This window comes from Oppia nitens, unplaced genomic scaffold, assembly GCF_028296485.1.
Source record: "Oppia nitens isolate AA-2021 unplaced genomic scaffold, nextdenovo-longstitch-racon4-pilon3 scaffold8_pilon_pilon_pilon, whole genome shotgun sequence".
NCBI classification, from domain to species: Eukaryota; Metazoa; Arthropoda; class Arachnida; order Sarcoptiformes; family Oppiidae; genus Oppia; species Oppia nitens.
In genome coordinates, this window is record NW_026533252.1 from 1,939,563 (window position 1) to 1,959,161 (window position 19,599).

The following is a 19,599-nucleotide window of genomic DNA, read 5'->3' on the forward strand; positions in this document are numbered from 1 at the left end:
ATATTGATTGTTTAAAATTATATTTATTGTTAAATGAAATAAAACAAATAAACTTATACTGTCTATAAAATAAATTAATTCAAAAATTTAACTTAAATCAATAGTATATACTATTTAATGTTTTATCAAATAATTAATAAAAATTATTTTTGTTGTTGAAATAATCTACAAAGTTATCAATATACAATTAGTATATGAACGCATATCTAACCTGCTTTCTATATATAATATTGTAGATATTATAATACATGTACAGTATGTCTACTATTGCTAAACTCATATAATACTTAATGAATTTAATCAGTTAATCAGTTACAATAAAATAAATTGCATATTGAGTCTTATTGCTTAAGTTTGGTAATATTTTTAATTGATAGTAAAAATCTATATTACTAATAAGTTTTTTATGTTTTTGTTTTATATATTTTTATTATTAATAAAGTTTTTTTTAATACCAGTTAATATGGTTTTCAAAAAACAAGTTATTATTGAACTTACAGTATATTGAATATGATATTAAAGTATTTATTAATATATAAATAGTTTGAAAAACTATTTTTCGATAAAGTTATACTCATTTTTGTTTTAATAAAATGCATACTAAATAAATATAACAACAAACCAATAAAATCAAAATTGAATTAATATAATAATAACCATTATATTTATCATATAATTATTTATTGATCTATTTTAAGCACTTTTTTTATTTATAATATTATTATTTGATCTGATTATTAAATTGCAATGTTTTATATTTTTTGTATTAATACTTTATTAATAAAATCATTTTTTGTGGTTTGTATAAAATAAATTTATTTGTTTTTAATTATAATCTGTAATAATGAATAATACTATCAATTTTTTTATTACAAAATGTTTTAAATAGAAAAAACAATATACAGTATACCGACAAATAGATAGCAGAAAACTGATTGTTAAATAATGTACTAAACTATTTGTAATCACACTATTTGTTAATCTTTTTCATATCTTTTTGGACCTTTTTGTCGACCACTTTATATTTTTCGGCGATCCACTTATCTGTGGTCAACTGTAGCATTGTTGGCCTTGAAGTGGGATTGGGTTCAAGCATACGGCGGATTATTTGGACAAATTCGGGCGTCGGATTCAAACGCGACGGCAAACTGTATTCTCGATGTTTCATCTGTTCGACTGTCTGAGGCCATCGGGACATATCTTTATGATAGACAATATAGGGAACTGTTTGGGTAAAACAAAAAAAGACAACACAGCCCAGAGCCCATACATCGACGGGCATAGCCTTATAACTGAGCGCATCTATACTGTCTCTGTCGACCGGATTCTGGTTTTTCAGCTCATCTTTCTTTAATCTCATATTCAACAGTTCGGGTGCCATATATTGCGGTGTTCCGCAAAAGGTCTTTGACTCCAAATCTTGGCCACTGGAGTCGATTCGGCTCAGACCGAAATCGCTGATCAAAACATCTTGATTGACATCCAATAATATATTCTGCGGTTTCAGGTCTCGATGGACAATGCGATTTGAATGCATGTATACCAATGCTGACAACATTTGGGCAAACCATAGCCTACAGAAGCGTTCGGCAAACGGTCCTCTTAGACGAGTGTGTTCCTGAAGTGAACCCTCAATTGCGTATTGCATGACTATATAGAAAGTAGACATCAAGTCATCTCTGATAATTGTAAAATGAGTTACCAGTCGTATAATGTGCGGATGTGTGAGCTTTTCAAGAGTAAACAACTCGTTTTTAATATCCCGGGACCGCATTAAGCGACGTTTACGGCCGTCCATTAGTTTGTCGGTCAGGTTTAACACTTTACAGGCCAACTCTTCACCAGTCTTTATGTGTGTAATGAGATGGACTTTTGCAAAACTTCCGGAACCGATTGTTTTGCCTAATCTATAGCCCTCGTATGCGATAACATCTTCTGCTGTCTTGAACTTCTTACTCGGCACCACAAAAGTCTTGGCCATATCTTTCAACTCGACTTTTGTCGGATCCGTTCCAACTGTTCGCGGTCTATGACTTTTCGACAACTGGTTTATCATTGCAATTGTATGTCGCTTCTCCTTCAGCCGGTGCTGTTTGACATACTTTCGCCGACAGCATAGACAACAACAGCACATGTAGTAGCATATAGTGTTGCCCATCAACTGATTGATTGAATTGAGGGAAATGATTGGGTGGACTGTCTATCAAAAATGATCAGTTGACTGTGATATAGGGTATAAAAAACTATAATTACTGTCAAAGTGCTGTTTGGTTTGAAATATACTGTATTTAAAAATTAAGGTTTTTTAATTAACGATTTTATATTCAATTGAATATTTTAAAATTAATGTTAATATCTAAACATTAAATCACACGAATTATTTCTAAATTAATTTTAATTCACAAGAGTTACAAAATTCAAATTTGAATTACAAACTGTTGTAACGGTTTTAATCAAATCTATGATAATTAGCGACTTTTTGGGAAATTAACGGTAAAACCTCTTCAGTTACCATTTCATAGATAATTAAAGACAATTATTAGTCAAAATATTTTGTGTCAATATTTAGTTATGAAAATTAAATACAAATATAATTCAATTTTAAAGTATTTTATTTGATTATAAAAAATACAAAAAACAAAAATTTTGACTAAAATTTAATTCATTGAATCTTCAATTGAAATCTGAGACACACTTCCACTTCTTTTTCTTTCTTTTCTCTTCACTCATCGTCACAACTCTTTCGGCTTCTCCTTCGTCTGCGACGGTGACCACCCTTTCGGCCACCAGATCGCGATCGGCCTCTTCTGGATCGGGATCGCCTTCTTCTTCTTCCGCCTCCCGAATGTTTTCTGCGACGTCTGGTCTCTACAACCTCTCCACCCGAACCTCCAGATGGAAGTGTCTTTTCTTCAGACTCGACATCGATAGCAATGGTTTTCATTTTCAGTTGATTTGAATTTTCCGATAATTTAGTTAATGTTATGAAAGATAAAATATAAATGATTTGAATTCAACCGAAACTTTGCTTTTTATATGAAGTCAACAATAAAAAGGATGTCTCGCACATCACTTCTCGAGAAATTTATTACATTTTTGTTAACGAAATATAATTTAGTATTCAATTGAATATTTTGAGAAATTATATTAATATTTTAACATTAAATCACACGAATTATTACTAAATTAATTGTAATTCACACGAGATTTCAAAATTCAAATTTGAATTACAAACTATTATAACGTCTTTAATCAAATCAAATGATAATTAACGGCTTTTTATAAGAAATTAATGATAAAACCTCTTGAGTTACCATTTCAGAGATAATTTTAAGACAAATTTTATGCCAAATATTTTTTATTTGAATATTTAATTATGAAAATTAAATACAAATATCTTTCAATTTTAAAGTATTTTATTTGAAATATAAATAAAATAAATACAAGAATTTTGATAAAAATCTATTTCATTGACTCTTCAATTGAAATCTGAGACACACTTCGTCTTCTTCTCTCTTCATTCACTGTCTTCGCTATGCTTTCGGCTTCTCCTTCGTCTGCGACGGTGACCACCCTTTCGGCCACCAGATCGCGATCGGCCTCTTCTGGATCGGGAGCGCCTTCTTCTTCTTCCGCCTCCCGAATGTTTTCTGCGACGTCTGGTCTCTACAACCTCTCCACCCGAACCTCCAGACGGAAGTGTCTTTTCTTCAGACTCGACATCGATAGCAATGGTTTTCATTTTCAGTTTTATTGAATTTTGGGATAATTTAGTAAATGAAATGAAAGATAAACTATAAATGATTTGAATTCAACCGAAACTTTGCTTTTTATATGAAGTCAACAATAAAAAGGATGTCTCGCACATCACTTCTCGAGAAATTTATTACATTTTTGTTAACGAAATATAATTTAGTATTCAATTTTATATAATATAAAAATGATTTGAATTCAACCGAAAATTTGCTTTTTATACGAACACAACAATACAGTCAATGAGACATCTCTTCTCGAGATATTTTTTTAAACAATTTTGTTGTAATAAATGTTTTCAAAATAAATATAATTACAAAATAAATACAATATATCAATATTTAAATCAAAATTTAATAATCATTTGCAAAATCAAATTTAATTTAAATTATTTGTCGATAGAAATCAAAGAAGTATTAGTTAATCAATCACCAGATGGATGTAATTCGCAGATATATACCAAATGTTAATCAATTTGATGACAAACACGAAGCGTGTGAACAGTTGATCACAACATTTATGTCAAACTATAGACTCATTATTAATGAATCGGAGTCTCAATTCGTTTGCAGATATTTTATGTCAGCCATACTAGCCTTCTGTGCGGAGATAGACTACAAAAATTATCAACTTTTGGATCAATTTATCCGGTTTTTTATATCCAATCAGTCGGGTATTTGGGATATTTGGTCGGTCTATCAGTTTGAAGAAAGACAGTGGAAAGCCATTGAAAAATGTTTGGAAATTCAAATGCTAAGTATTGGTCGTAGAGATGGCTTAAATGCACTGAAATATATCATAGAAATTACTAATAAATTGAATATAGAGTTAACTGATCCAAACGATAAGTCAGAGAAAATCCGTTTCATTGATTTCCCGCGATTTGACGCCATTGAGTCCAAAAGTGATTTGTGGCGCAATCTTCATCTACCGATCATTGATTGTACACTTTTACCTGAAAACCCATGTATTTTGCGCGTACTCTTACAATACGGAGCAAAGATACCGATTCTCGACTATCAAATGCCACACTTTATTCACCGTATCTGTCATGCAATGGACACCGCAAATGTCGACAAACTGACCAAAAAGTTGTTTTGGATTAAGTTTGTGATCATTGATGTCCCGTACAGTAGCACAGCTTATAAGAGACTATTAAGCATTGGTAACGATATTATATCGACACTGGCCTTAAAGTTTGATTACAGACAAAATGATACGGTATTTGATCGGATACAACACATACCATGTCTTAAACAACTGGCCAGACATTGTATAAGACAACAATTACGGTTACAAAACGCACTGCCAATAGGTATCGATCAGTTAAATGTCAATCATTTAAAAGACTATTTAAATATTAATATCTTATGAAAATAAAATCAAAGTTGAAATAATTAAAAACACAAATTAAACTTTTTATTAGAAATTATTATACAAATTAAATATAAAATGAAACAAAAATTTGTGAATTATTAATGAAAATGTTTAGTCAATGTTTGTTTCAATCCATTTATAATATTTGCTAACTTTGGTGTAGACATCGGGCGCAGCGTACGTACGACAGGGCAATGAAAATGAGACCAAACCTATTTGATAGGCACGTCCATCAACGTAGGTAATCAATGGTCCACCTGAGTCACCCATATAAGCACCCTTTAAAGTGCACAGTTAGTTGAATTTTATAATTAACTTAAAATATATATATAATATAATACATACAATGCAGTGGCCATTTCTGAATGATCCGGCGCACAGCATATTATCAGTGATTTGATAACTTTGAAAGTTATAGATTTTCCGACATCGGCTCATATCGACAATAGGAATCTCCAATTTTTTCAGCCGATTCGGCAAAAAGTTGGCCAATAATGAACGATCGGAAGTCATGCCCCAACCGGTCACCAAAACATTATCGGTAACATTAAGATCTGAGTCCGGAATACAAATACTGTTAACTCTGTCACTAAATATTATGGGACGACTGGTGCGGAGCAATGCGATGTCATTTTTGCCAACATTTTCATCCCAGTTCTCGTGGACAACAATTTTAGAGATAGACAACACTTGAATGGATGGCTGTATTAGAGCATTCCTCCACAGGTCAGTGCCGATGACGGCTCGTAATTGCATCGGTAGTATTTGGTTGACAAGTCTAATCAAATATTTTCATATTTTATATGACAATTCAATTTTTTAAAAATTATTTTATATGAAATACCCGTCCACACAGTGGGCTGCCGTAAGAAGCCAATCGTGATTGATAATACTGGCGCCACATAAGTGTCTGTAGTGAGGAATCGGAACAATACCATTGATGGAAAACTTCTGGAGCGACACCTGCCACGGAAAATCATCTATAGAGGCATCTTCACCACCAATCACTCGGCCCTCTCGTCTTAACTTCTTGGAGTGACCACAGCTTTCTTTATTAAAATTAATTGCATTTATTTTAAACAATTGATAAATTATTAACAAAATACTAATACTAAACAAATGAGTATTGAAAACAATTAACATTGTTTTATGAGTTTGTTTACAATTTAGAAAAAATCAAATTGAAATTATTATTAGTCTAACAGTGAAAGTGTATAACAATTTATATAGTCTATCATAAAAATATTTTTCTGTGCCATACTTTTACTTTTTATTTAAATTAATTTCAACAATCGTGTTATTAAAACAATTGTATATTGATTTGTGTTTTTTAAATATCAATAAAAAAGCCTAAAAGCATTTACAATATATCCGGACCAATAGCTTATATTCAAACTTGATTTTCATCAATTGATCCCATTTTTTCACTATTTTTAGGTTAAAAACTTTCACTGATTTTTCCAATAGATAAGCGGATACTAAAAATTGTTTATTAATTAAAATACCAGTCTATACATTAAATATGATTTACTTTTATTTAAAATCAGTTATTTTTTCTAATTTCAAAATTATCAATCACTAGGGCTTATCAAAATAGTTTTATCAAAAAGAAATATTTTAAAAATTCATAATATTATGAATCATAAATATTTTAAAAATAAATTGTTAATCTTATTTATAAAAAAATATATGATATAATGTTAATCAAAAGTTGAAAATATCATTAATTACTTTATAAATATACAAAATTGTTAAATTGTAAACATCATTAATTATAAATTATGATAAAGTTTTACATCATTAATAAAATAGTTTAATTAAAAATCATATAATTTAAGCCATTGATAATTATTTTAAAAATTACAACAAAATCAAAGCGTTAGGAGTTTGTGTAAAATTATAAAAGTTATTGCCCTGTTAAACATAATGATAAACATCATAATTTTTTAACTAAATTATTAATACGCCTTTAAATTAGATAAAAATTACAACAATTATATTTATTTAACATAAAAAAAATTATTATTTCATTACTACTGTACAGTATTAGTCATATTAATTACAATAAGTCTATTCAGTATTGTATTGAATGAATACATACAGTACTACAGTATAGGAAACCAATGAAAACATAGCTATTAATAGCAATTGCAATGACGTTACGCAATGTTTTGACTATTATTGTTAGCAATCATAACATAACAGATGAATACAATCATCGCTACCATTGATGGCAATCAACGGTTCAGTCGATGACCAGCAGCTGGTGATGCCCTTTGTTTGGCATCACTTCGACTTTGTAGCCAAATGTGTGGCCATTTCGACTTCAGCGGACACGACTGTTCCGCAAATCACGTGTTTCGATGTCAACAACAATTACTTCATCGTCGGTACCGCCGCTGGTCTGGTGTTTGTCTTTCGCAGACATCAGACGGCCAACAATATCTTCATTAAATATCGGCTGACATCGAGTCCGATAATTGCCATCAAACTGATTACTGACGATCTCTTAGGTTTTATCACACAATCAGTTGTTTATATCTTAAACCGAGCGAACCATAAGTTTCTTTACGGTTGGAAGTGTCCGACAAAAGCCATTATCAAATGTCTTCATACGTATACAAGTTGTAACAGATTGATGGTCTTTAGTGGTGATTCTGATGGATGTCTTCGATATCATGATCTCATAAAAGGCGAACAAATAATTATCTTCAAAGACTTGGGTTACGCTGTCGTTCAGATCGAGTCCATCGATGCGGACAAGCTTTTGGTGTCCACTTCACTTCGGACTGTAATCGTAGTCATTGATTGGTTGGACACAACAAAAACTCGTGTAACAACTATTGGCAAAAACGAGCGAAAGACTTGCGGAAAGTTTGGCGCCGTTTATAGTCATATAACTGGTATTATTTATGGCTCGCGGCCATCGATGCATCTGATCAAAGCACAGACTAGCGGTGAAGTGATGGAAACAATTAGAGTCAATAATATTAAACAATCTGATTGTCCGGAACTGTTGCAAGACTTGAGCGATAAGCCAATTACAGGTCAATTAAAGTATAAGTTAGGAGTTTTGAAGATGTTGTGTAACGATACCTATATATTATCGATCAATGGATCAGATTTGGTGATTGTTAAGATTGACGGACAGTTTTGTTTGCGCGAAAGACTCAATGGTCTGATTGATGTGAAAATATCGGATACCAATAATAATGAGGCGTTTTTGTTGTTTGAATCAAATGATATCATCAGAATCCGTGACATTCGCACACAATCTGAACAGTTGTCAGACTTTGAGGTCAGCAGTTCCGATAGTGACCGAAGTGGCTCTGAGTTGGGACGACTCATCGGTTGCGATGATAATAGTTTCCGAAGCTCTACGGAATCGTTGATAAATTTGATGAAAACACCGCTTAATAATATGAATCCTATTTCATTCATTGATGAAGAGCTAAGAAAAGTGTTTGATTTCAATAAAATTCAAATCAATTTAACTAAAAAGTATAATCAATTGTCAACATCGATAATATCAACATTAGAGCCAAATTTGCTGCCAAATTGTGATAAAAACAATGTATTTGTTGAACCATTTAACGAAGACACAGTCGATGTTGCTGTCAGTCTAACCAAAGATAATGTTGATATAACAGATCCTCTTGTGATCACAAAGAAACAAAAACGAAAAACACATTACGCCAGCAATTGTTCACTTTCGACCACTATTTCAGATAAAGACTCGACGAGTGACAGTCAAACCATTACCGTTAACAATACCAATGAAGATATCTCTCAGCTATTGTTGGATAATCTTAAAATTGAAGATAAAAATGATGTCAATTCTGTTGACAACTCGATTAGCGAAGAAAATCAACTACAGATGATATTAAGTGCCTATAAAGAAGCAAATAATTTATTGGATTCAACAGCTGATTCTGGAGTACTGGACAATGAGTTGATTACTAACTCAATTAAAATGTTTATCTCTAAAGATAATAATAATCACGAATTAGTAGTAGAAAACAATAATGAATGTCATAATCAGTCATCAGATTTACCTGAATTGTCTGATTCGGTTAGCGAACAAAGTGGTGAAGTACTCGAAGATAATAATAATACTGAAGACATTATCCGTCCCGTTAACTATGAATGGGAATTAATCATATGTTTGTCAGATGTCTGCAAATTACTTAACTGTAGTGATTTTATCTCACTTTGCGCCGCCGGTTATAATAGTAGCCAAGAAATAGGTTTGGTTTGGTTTACACCGAAAGAGAGTAACTATTTAGTCTATTATCCATCCCTTGACACTCCGTTATCGTTAAACAAACTGCAAGCGGTGGACATCTGTTGCGCCCCTAATGTACTCTACGTTCTGAGCAATTGGGGAACAATCTATCGCAGGGACGGTATGGACGCGACCAGACCTGTGGGCAACAAATGGCAACAATTGAAAAATATTAAGAATAAATCTAAACTAATATCCATTAGTATTAACACAAGTGATTCAGTCTTGTGGTGCTGTGATATGAACGGCGAAAGTTGGACTCACACAATAAGAGACCAGAAGTGGTTAAAAATTACTGACTTTAGTTCGCACGCAATTATGATGAAAAAGGTTTGCGTATCACTTACTGATTCAAACATTGTTTGGGGTATCGATAGGTCCGGTAAAATTTTTGTCCGCAATTTCTGTGATAATCATAATAATCAACAAAAGCGCGACTTTTGCGGTGATAATTGGTTATTAGTGGACGGCATTCTTGCCAACGATATTGTTGTCTTCGATAAGTTTGTAATTATTATTGTAGAAAATCATCTATTATTTCGCAGAAGTGCCAAATATGGTGATAATGATTGGCAGCAAGTGATGGGACCGGAACTTTGCAATGAAGACCACTACATGTCTTTATCAGGTAATAGTTGTCTGAACTTATTTGTTGTGACAATATTGTGATTTCATTGCTAAATAAAATGATTTTTGTTTTAAAACAGTCACTCAAAACAATGATATATGGATTATGACTGCCAGAGGTCTAGTTTGGCACACAATGGTTCTCAAGAATAAGATTACCATTAAAGAAGAGGACTCTGAATGGATAATCATTTGATTATTTTTATCAATTTATTATTTTCATAAATAGAAATTTTATCGCAATTTTTACAATCAGCTAATATAAGTCAAATGAATATAATGTATGATTTTTACTAATCATTTAAAATAGTAATGCAATTTATTTTTTACTTTGATCAACAAAATGATAAATATTATTTATTTATAAAAAAATAATCATTATTTTAATCTAATTTAATTTGTTTTTATAAAAATGATCATGCTATATTGAGAGACAATTTTTTAAATTAAAAATACTGTACATCAATATTAAAACTATAACATTATACGACTGTATATTTTTTAATTTCAGTATTAATATTTTAATTAAATAATAGTTAATCAATGATTTCTAATATTTAAATTAATATAAATTATATTATATTTGTTACGTAATGTTGAAATTATTTTAAATATTAAAATAGTTTTGTTCAAAATGGTATGTTATTATAATGTCATTTGAAAATTGAAAATCTATAATAAATATAGAAATTAAAAATCTTTAATTTATATTATAATTATTTAATGAATTATAATTTTTAATATGTTTATCATAAGTGGTTTGATTATATTTTTTAAAAAAGTTAACATGGACAACTTAAAAATAATTTGTTATTAATTTAATAAAAACAGATTATATTGACTACAGTATACAGTCTATCATCTAATTTGCAAAATTTATCAATGATTACCTTATGATATGCAGTACTACTGAATTAATATACAGTATTATACCTTAAGTTATATAAAATAACAGGTATTATATGAATACTGTTAGAAATATACAGTATATCAATACAATTAGCTCTACAACTCTATCTATGGATAAGTTATACAATCAATGCATTCAATGAATGTATGAATTGAATTGATATTTGATTTTTTGTGATTGTTTTGAATCGATTGAAAACCAAATGATTGGTTGTATTACAGCAAACGTTTAGACACATCTCAAGACATATAGAGAGACAACAACAACAACAATGTCTTCAATGGGTAAACAATCGAGTAGTGAGATGTTTGAAGAGTTAAAGAAGAGGACAGTGGTCTGTGTGAATGAGGCCAACCCGGAGGCCATAGAGTCGTTGCGGCAATTTGTGGCCAAATGTGACGACCACTTCATTAACTCGTTATATCAGTACTCGATATTTCCCTTAAGACTTATCATTGCAAATGTCACCAAAATCACAGATAAGTATGTATTTTATTGTCTTCATTGAGACTATCATTTTGTAGTCATATATGATATATTAATTGGCATTTTGTTGGTCAGTTGCGGCAAAACACTGGAGTCCAGCGTCGAGTGTCTGTCATTGATATTACAGAAGTCACGGATCAACCGATTCGACATATTTGCCGATGTTTTGGCCAATCTTTTACAGCTAATCGATGACAATCCTAACACAATAAATGGTAAGTCATTCTCATGTTTTTTTTGTCACAATAGTTGTTCATAACTTGAATATCAAAGATATTACTTTTTAAATCACATTAACTATTGTTTTAATATTTAACATAAATTTAATGTTTGTTTTCTTGCATTTATCAGATGAAGAGATAAAATTCAAAGCCAGCGAAGATTTGATACTCAGTGTAATCAAGTGCTCAAAGACATTGATCCAAAACTGTGATGACTCTCTATTAGACCAACTAATTAGTCCACAATTTAGCGCCCAATTTGGTCACTCTATTCATATATTGTTAAGTGTGGCCAACAAACAAAAATATAGTCAAATCAAAGCCGAAGCCATCGAAACCATTAACTGTCTGATCAGTAAATGTCATCAAAGTTTACCAAAAGATGACAATTCAAAAGCTCAAGATTTAATTGCATACTTTTTGCCGGGAATTTCAACTAATTGTACAAAATTGATAACAAGTGACGACAAACTGAATCGCCGAGTGATCACATCGTTGCTAACATTGTTATCCAATACTATAGTATTAGTCTTTAAGTCGACACCTGTTTCTACAGATACTAACGGTGTCGACGATTCTAAACAATTAACTAATTTATCCACTGGTGATCCAGAGGAATGCCATCGAAATGGATTTATTATAACAAGAAATAGAAAATGGTTGGAAAGTAGTTGCGAAAAATTGAATATAGTTTTCGATAAAATCATTTCGTGTTTGATATCACACCAAAACTGGAGTATCAGACTATCACTTCAACAGTTTGTGTCACAGATATTGACAAATTGTTGTTCACTGTTTGTTAACAACTGTTTTGCATCACTTATCAAAGTTTCATTGACCTATTTAAGTGATGATTTTGAACAAATTAGACACGAATCGGATCAGTTTATTAGCAAACTATCCAAAACTAATGTGACTAGTGATTCATCCAAGTCTTATTTGGATCTAATAGAAGATCAGATATATACTTATATAACACGATTGCCTCGTATTGTCAGGACGTGCAGCGACAGAGAGAAGATTACTTCTATATATCTGTTGTTTGGTTATCTTAAATGTTTGGACACCGAAGGCATCAATTATATGCTATATTCACCGCAACACAAACAGCGACTCTTTGAATGTCTTATAGATATTTGTCATTTCGATTATCATGGAATCAGACTTCTTGAGCTCATTGCACACAATGATAATATTAGTCATTTAGCTGAAGAACAAGTGCAACAAAAATGGATAAGAAAAGAGTTTTCCTATTTAAATGATGACAAATCGGTCGCCGCTATTACTAATTGCTGTCAACTGATCGGACAAAGATGTGATCCCGAAGTTCTCATTGACTATCTTATGGATGCACTGCGAGAGTCTAAGATGAACTCAAGTGTCATATTTGTTGCCAATCAAATCATGGCAAATGTCAATTGCGATTTTAAAGAGATCGAAGAGATGTTGGACCTGTATTTGGCACACATTAAGACTATATTAGAGGATCAAAATGTTGAAGATATGAATAAAGACATTCTTCGTCAATGTCTTCTCATTGAAGGTCTTACAGTTTTTCTTCATTTATATGATTCGAAGACATCACATAACTATCTAATGAAATGTCTGTTCCCACTAATCCAAAGTGTCGGCTCATTAAATCTGTCTATCTATCAGACATCCCATCGGGCACTGACATTAGTGGCCAATTATTTATCGTATAACTCGATCTCAAAATTGATTGATTCCAACAGTGATTATCTGATAAATTTTGTTTGTATTAATTTGAAACATTTTGTCGATAACCAAAGGGTCCCAATTGTGATCAAAGTGATGCTCAAGTACTCTACTCAAGAGATGCTACCATTGTTTGTTGATGTGATCGATGAGATTATTGTTGTGGTCGACTGTTACCACAAGAGTCAAGCGCTACCTCTGATGCAAGTTTTACAGTCGTTTGTAATGACATTAAACCATTATTTTATAGAAAACGATAAATTAGTTGATAATCGAGTAGTGATTGATAGAAACCAAAGATGTCGTACCAATTATATGATTGAAAGTTTTGTTAACGATTTCGACGAGTTTATGAAAAATAAGTTAATTTTAGAAGATTTTGATAAAGTAGACGAATTGATTGGTGATAATGAAGATAATGATGAATGTGTTGTCAATAAAGATGTTGATGACAACGAAACAGATGATAGTAAACCAAAAGTGCCATTTTATGTGCCATTAATTAATAAGATATGCGAACGTTGTGTACATATTATCTCAAATACTGATCCAAAGGTCAGAATAATTGTGTTGGAAATCATCAACGAATGTCTCATATGTTTAAAACCATTTGAAGGTAATATTAAAATTTAGTTTAGTTATCATTTTGATAATAATATCATTTTTTCAATATTCAGATCACTTACTTCCGATGAGTCACAAGCTATGGGCACCACTTGTCCAGCGGTTCACCGAAAAGGATATTATTGTTGTAAAGCGTTCTTTCACTTGTCTGCAAATAATGTCTCAAACTTGTGGTGATTTCATACGAGTCCGAACTATCAAAGAAGTGATGCCAAAAATATTAACATTTTTGCGGACTCAGTTACCAATTAGTTTTAAAAAAGACAAAGCGTCTGCCTATCGGTTCACAGTTGCCTACTCTTTGCAAATTGATGTCTTATCTGGTATTGCATCCATTGCCAAGAATCTCGATTTAAGAGACAAAGATCTGTGGCCATTGATTGTGGAAATAATTCCATACCTTAACACATACCAACCGCTTCCACTACAAGAGTCGGCAATCAGTGCATTGATCACTATTGCAGATCTCGACATTGGTTCAGTCTATTACTACTTGAAGATGATTTATAGTGTCGATGATGTGGTAAAACATGAGAATAAATTTTGTGCTGAACTCAGGTTTACCGGAAATAAACCAGAATTTGCTAAAAATGTTACAAATCTTTTAAAACATTTAGGATATCAATAATTAAAAAAAAAAATCTATTCATGTAATACTAAATTTTATGCCACAAATTGTGTGTTTAATTTATTATTTACTATTGATATTATATTAATATATTTATTATAGATATAAAGTTATATTTATTTTTAACTAACAGCAAATCATTTGTACATAAAATGTTAATTTTTTATTAACCATAAAATATTTGATAAATTAATATATAGTTTGCTGATAATATATTGACAACAAAATTAAAAGAATAGATATAATATTAAAGGTGTGGCCACTGCTCGGCCTAAAAATGCTAAATAAATTGGCAAAAAAGTGACTGTAAAGCCAATGCAATAATCTTTAAGTGTTGACCATCTCTTGAAATTGGGATCTCCTGTTCTAATCTGTCTCTTAATAACAACATCTTGTGGAACTTTTTTTAGATCATAAGCCCATCCAATCCAACTGAAAAAGTCAATGAAAAGTGTGGCCGTATTGAAGTTGTCTTTCCATCCCAACTCTGATGCAGAATAGTCCTAATCGAGTAATGAGAGTATGAAGCAAATTAGGTACCGGTGCTTAAAAACAGTTTATCTAAATAGTCTGGTATAATACAAACCCATGGAAACGTATGGTGATAGTTGTGATATCCTATTAGGATGAAAAAATAGCAATTATTTTGGTGATAGTCTCTTATAATTATATACAAACCTTCTCCATGAGCCAAGTACTGGACGGCTTGGTTTTCTCGGGACTCTATATTTTTATCATATGGTCGGTTGCCGTATAAATGTGCCGCCGAATTGACGAGCCATGAATTGTGTAAGACGTATACATAGCGAAGGGCCACACACGTGAAGAAGGAGTTCCACAAAGATTCTGCCCATAATTTGTATGGTATATATGTAGGAATGAATGCCCATATAATGATGAGTAGAGGTATATAAAATCTTCGCTGAAATCGCACGATAGGGTCGTCCCAAATATCGTTCATTTCTATGGCTTTCCCTTTGCTGATGACTTCCGGATGTTTGCGACACAACAGCCAACCCATGTGCGCGAAAAAGAAGCCTCGGTTAGAGTTGTGCGGATCGGCGTCCGTTTCCGAGAATTTGTGATGAACTCTATGATCCCGACACCACTCGTAGATATCATTTTGAAGGGCCATTGTCTCCAAAAATGCTAATATTAACTATTTTATCGATACATTATTTTCTTAAATCTCAATATACATGTATATAATATTGATATTGAAATACCCTTAATGGCCATTTGGCTTTATATGCCCGATGCGACCATAAACGGTGAGCACCGGCCAACACTCCCAGAGCAGATGCGAGACCGAAGAAAAACATGGCATATATGGTCTGCCATTTGGCACTCATCAATGTAATCCATATCCCATACAAAGCACTGGTATGAAGTAATGTCATTAATATAATATTACGCCAAACGATCTCCAATTTATAAGACTTGTGTCCATCGGCTGAGCATTTGTTCTCATCGGTGGTGATTGTCTTCAGTGATTGTAAGCTCATATTCTTAAGAATTCTTTATTACAAACTATTAATCAATTGTTTACTATTTTTAAAATATTTAATTCAATTTTTATTTTTAAAAATTCATTGACTAATTGACTAATTTGACACTTATTATACATTACACATCATTATAGTTACTTCAGATTACTATTTAATTAATAAACAAAATAAAAATTATTTTTTCATAATTTGTAATATTTTTCTGAAACAAATGTCAATTTGATTCAAATTTAAGACCATATGAAGAACAAGAATATAGGAAAAACAAATTATTTTTAAACAAAAAAAATATTTAAAACTTTTTTTCAATTTAGTAATACTGAATAATTTATGACATTTAGTAGTTTATTGTGAATTCATTTTTTTTGTTGAATAAAAACAAAAAATATTATTATTTTAAACAAATGATTATATATACACACAAAATCATAATATAATTATTAGTATATTGACATTAAAAAATATTTTAGTGTCTTTCGCATTAAACACTGACGACAATTATTGAATATATTGATAGTAATTATTATTTAAATGATAAAAAAGTTTTTTAATATTTAGAGGAAAAGTGATTAAAAGTATTTCCTATAGTTATATACATTACATAATATTGTAGTATTCAATATGTGATTCATTGAACTAAAGCCGATAATCAAGTTGTTGTCGGCGTTTATATAAATTTGAAATAAAGCAATAATTTATAAGATTTTGTTTAAAGCTTTTCATATTATTTTCGATGTCTATTGTGTTTTGTCGTATCGTTAGCTTCATAGGGGAAGGTAAGGGTTTGACTTCCAGTGCGTCAGATTAGGTCAATCAAAGGCATGGCTGATCCCGTGAAATGGGTTTGTGTTTCTGAAAATAGCTATTTTCACATTTTTATGTCCATTGATTACATGCATTCAAGCACTTCAACTGTTTTTTATTATTATTTGCAGCTAAAACCAAATTAGCCTTAAGTTTGTTTATTATCAAATAATACTGACTCTTATAATTGGCTCAAAACCGTACGTCACCTAACAGTGCCACTGTTAGACCATTTATTAAAACATCTATTTTTATGTTTTTACAAAACTCTCTCTCTCTCTCTCTCTCTCTCTCTCTCTCTCTTAACGACTATACCTTTCCTGATGTAATCATTTGATTGCAAACCCATATTTGTCGGTAAATGTCAGAAAAAAAGTTCAATTGTTTTGTAAATATATATATATATATATATATAAACGTTTTTATAAAAGTTATTTGTGTCACTACAGGGGGTCACAAGAAAAACTTATAGACAATCGATTGAGAACTTAATATTTTGCTTCTCTCTCTCTCTCTCTCTCTCTCTCTCTCTCTCTCTCTCTCTCTCTCTCTCTCTCTCTCTCTCTCTCTCTCTCTCTCTCTCTAAATATATATATATTATTTACCTTTTAATTTACAATAGGATAACAATTCTCAATAAATTAACTTTAGTTTTATTAGCTATTATTTAGTTATTTATTGTAAACTGTGTTTATACGAAAAACATTTTTTCTTTTACTTATTCACTTTAAGTCATTGAAACATTAATTATAGTTATATTTAAATTTAAAAAATATTATTTGTTAATAATTTACTTCACACATAGTTTCTGAACATTATACTACAACTATAAAAGTTTTTTTTGTTATTGACAATATCATATAATCGGTTAATAAATACCCACTAACTAGTATATTAGATATATAATTATTATTTTATAAATAAATTAGTTTATTAATAACAATATAATAATAAATACTAATATAAATAATTATATATAAATATTTAAACAATTATTCAAATCAATTTAGATGTGATTATGATTATATAATCGGAGCCATTATTTGGTGGATAATATCGATGGACACAATCATCGGCTCATTATGTGATCTCTTCCTTAGAAAACACCGAACGAATCGTACGGATTTCATTGGATGTCTGTTGCGATGAATCATTGGATGTCTGTTGCGGTGAATCATTGGGTGTCTGTTGCGATGAATCACTTTTAGCATTATCTTTGGATTCAGACAATCGTTTCTTTGCCAAAACATTCATTTCACTCATCCGTGCGGCTAAACTCACCGACGGACTCTTCTTCAGTTGATTGGCTGAAAAGTAATTATCATTTGTCGTTGTCGTCATTGGACTCTTCTGTATCGGACTTTTCTTTATCGGACTCTTCTTTATCGGACTCTTCTGTATTGGACTCAACGGTTTAATCCGTGGACTCACTAACTTCGGCAATACATATCTCTTGATATAATATAAGTACAGAACTAGACATACTATGATTACAGACAATATAATGATCATAACTATAAGTACAATCAGTTTTGGATCCATTTTTTATCACTGATAATAAAAATAAAGTTTTTAAGACAAACTTCAGTTCACATTTTGTTTAAAATGTTTAAAACATTGAGAAAATTTCAAACTTAATATCATTTATGATTTATTGTAAATCACGCGCGTACTGCTAATTATTTTTTTGTTTCTGTAAAACAATTATACAATATATTTATATTAGATTTATTTTGTTGACATAAATTAGATTTATTATACAAATTTTTAAAAGTCAGATTTAGTTTAGTAAATCTCAACTAACATATAGTACAGTATTTTATTTACAGTATTTTCTATTAATTATATTAATCAACAAATAATAATAATAATTTATAATTTAATTCTATACAATAACAATTATTATTGGTGAGTAAATATTTTATAAATTATCATCAGATTGTTATTATATACATAAATGTCAAATCAAAATTATATATCTATTAATTCAATAATTCGCTTATTTTGTAAACTTGAAAATATAGTAAATTTTTAAAATATTTATTGATATTTACAAATGCCAGAAACAATGCCTATTATTTGATATGTAATTTTAACATTTTCACAACTAATAAATTAAACAATAATGTTTGTCAAGCCTTATATTTAAGTAACAAACCTGTAATAAAAATTTTTTTTTGACTACATTTGTAGATTATTTGATATAACAAACCTTTTGAATATTTTTTTTGAACTGAAATTTTATAATTGAATTATTATTTTACTAAGATTTTGTAAAATATTGCTCAAATATGGCTCAAAACTTGGTTTTAGTTAATAATAAAAAGTTTTATTTTTAGAATATGATAAATTAAAATACTTATAATAACTTATTTATTAATATTTCAAATTAAAAATAGAAGAGTTTAATTATTTTAATAATTTTTAGATAAAATTTATTGTGCATAACAATTTTATTATTAAATTTAAATTAATGTAATAATATTCAAATACATGACATCTAAAGTATAGCAAACATTTTTTTTTGTTATTCAATATTTTCTTGAAATTTAATACTATTAATAATATTATACTATTAATAGTTTAATAATACTACATAAAGAAATAAGGTTTTTTAAAAATTAATTATTACTAAAAAAAATAAAACATTATTCAAACAT

The 19,599-nt window shown here is 30.3% G+C and overlaps 5 protein-coding genes across 5 annotated transcripts; 2 read left to right on the top strand and 3 right to left on the bottom strand.

Annotated features, from left to right (window-relative positions):
* Positions 1 to 937: 937 nt before the first annotated feature.
* Positions 938 to 2,300, bottom strand: LOC128964232 (uncharacterized). Its single transcript, XM_054310797.1, has one exon. The coding sequence runs from the start codon at positions 2,156 to 2,158 to the stop codon at positions 971 to 973; it is 1,188 nt and encodes a 395-aa protein (XP_054166772.1). The 5' UTR covers positions 2,159 to 2,300; the 3' UTR covers positions 938 to 970.
* Positions 2,301 to 5,241: 2,941 nt separating this feature from the next.
* On the bottom strand, positions 5,242 to 6,550 carry LOC128964139 (trypsin-1-like). Its single transcript, XM_054310699.1, has 4 exons — positions 6,527 to 6,550; positions 5,975 to 6,156; positions 5,476 to 5,908; positions 5,242 to 5,409 (listed from the first exon to the last, which is right to left on the bottom strand). The coding sequence occupies exons 1-4, from the start codon at positions 6,548 to 6,550 to the stop codon at positions 5,242 to 5,244; spliced, it is 807 nt and encodes a 268-aa protein (XP_054166674.1).
* A 718-nt stretch (positions 6,551 to 7,268) lies between these two features.
* On the top strand, positions 7,269 to 10,302 carry LOC128964218 (uncharacterized). Its single transcript, XM_054310780.1, has 2 exons — positions 7,269 to 10,043; positions 10,123 to 10,302. Exons 1-2 carry the CDS (start codon positions 7,361 to 7,363, stop codon positions 10,236 to 10,238), a joined length of 2,799 nt encoding a protein of 932 aa, XP_054166755.1. The 5' UTR covers positions 7,269 to 7,360; the 3' UTR covers positions 10,239 to 10,302.
* Positions 10,303 to 11,069: 767 nt separating this feature from the next.
* LOC128964141 (TELO2-interacting protein 1 homolog) lies at positions 11,070 to 14,778 on the top strand. The gene is made up of 5 exons (XM_054310700.1): positions 11,070 to 11,435; positions 11,514 to 11,653; positions 11,790 to 13,991; positions 14,053 to 14,591; positions 14,761 to 14,778. Exons 1-5 carry the CDS (start codon positions 11,224 to 11,226, stop codon positions 14,776 to 14,778), a joined length of 3,111 nt encoding a protein of 1,036 aa, XP_054166675.1. The 5' UTR covers positions 11,070 to 11,223.
* A 76-nt stretch (positions 14,779 to 14,854) lies between these two features.
* On the bottom strand, positions 14,855 to 16,134 carry LOC128964142 (stearoyl-CoA desaturase 5-like). Its single transcript, XM_054310701.1, has 4 exons — positions 15,854 to 16,134; positions 15,306 to 15,786; positions 15,214 to 15,245; positions 14,855 to 15,130 (listed from the first exon to the last, which is right to left on the bottom strand). Exons 1-4 carry the CDS (start codon positions 16,130 to 16,132, stop codon positions 14,855 to 14,857), a joined length of 1,068 nt encoding a protein of 355 aa, XP_054166676.1. The 5' UTR covers positions 16,133 to 16,134.
* Between the last annotated feature and the right edge of the window lie 3,465 nt (positions 16,135 to 19,599).

Excerpts from the sequence above, each read along its gene's own strand:
- LOC128964232 (XM_054310797.1), bottom strand. The coding sequence starts at position 2,158 with ATGGGCAACACTATATGCTACTACATGTGCTGTTGTTGTCTATGCTGT.
- LOC128964139 (XM_054310699.1), bottom strand. The coding sequence starts at position 6,550 with ATGGGATCAATTGATGAAAATCAA. Across the intron at positions 6,157-6,526 it reads GATCAATTGATGAAAATCAA|TTAAGACGAGAGGGCCGAGT; the intron begins GTTTGAATATAA and ends CACTCCAAGAAG. Across the intron at positions 5,410-5,475 it reads TCAGAAATGGCCACTGCATT|GGTGCTTATATGGGTGACTC; the intron begins GTATGTATTATA and ends TGCACTTTAAAG.
- LOC128964218 (XM_054310780.1), top strand. The coding sequence starts at position 7,361 with ATGGCAATCAACGGTTCAGTCGATGACCAGCAGCTGGTGATGCCCTTT. Across the intron at positions 10,044-10,122 it reads CCACTACATGTCTTTATCAG|TCACTCAAAACAATGATATA; the intron begins GTAATAGTTGTC and ends GTTTTAAAACAG.
- LOC128964141 (XM_054310700.1), top strand. The coding sequence starts at position 11,224 with ATGTCTTCAATGGGTAAACAATCGAGTAGTGAGATGTTTGAAGAGTTA. Across the intron at positions 11,436-11,513 it reads GTCACCAAAATCACAGATAA|TTGCGGCAAAACACTGGAGT; the intron begins GTATGTATTTTA and ends TTTGTTGGTCAG. Across the intron at positions 11,654-11,789 it reads CAATCCTAACACAATAAATG|ATGAAGAGATAAAATTCAAA; the intron begins GTAAGTCATTCT and ends TGCATTTATCAG.
- LOC128964142 (XM_054310701.1), bottom strand. The coding sequence starts at position 16,132 with ATGAGCTTACAATCACTGAAGACAATCACCACCGATGAGAACAAATGC. Across the intron at positions 15,246-15,305 it reads GTACTTGGCTCATGGAGAAG|GATATCACAACTATCACCAT; the intron begins GTTTGTATATAA and ends TCATCCTAATAG. Across the intron at positions 15,131-15,213 it reads ATCACCATACGTTTCCATGG|GACTATTCTGCATCAGAGTT; the intron begins GTTTGTATTATA and ends TTACTCGATTAG.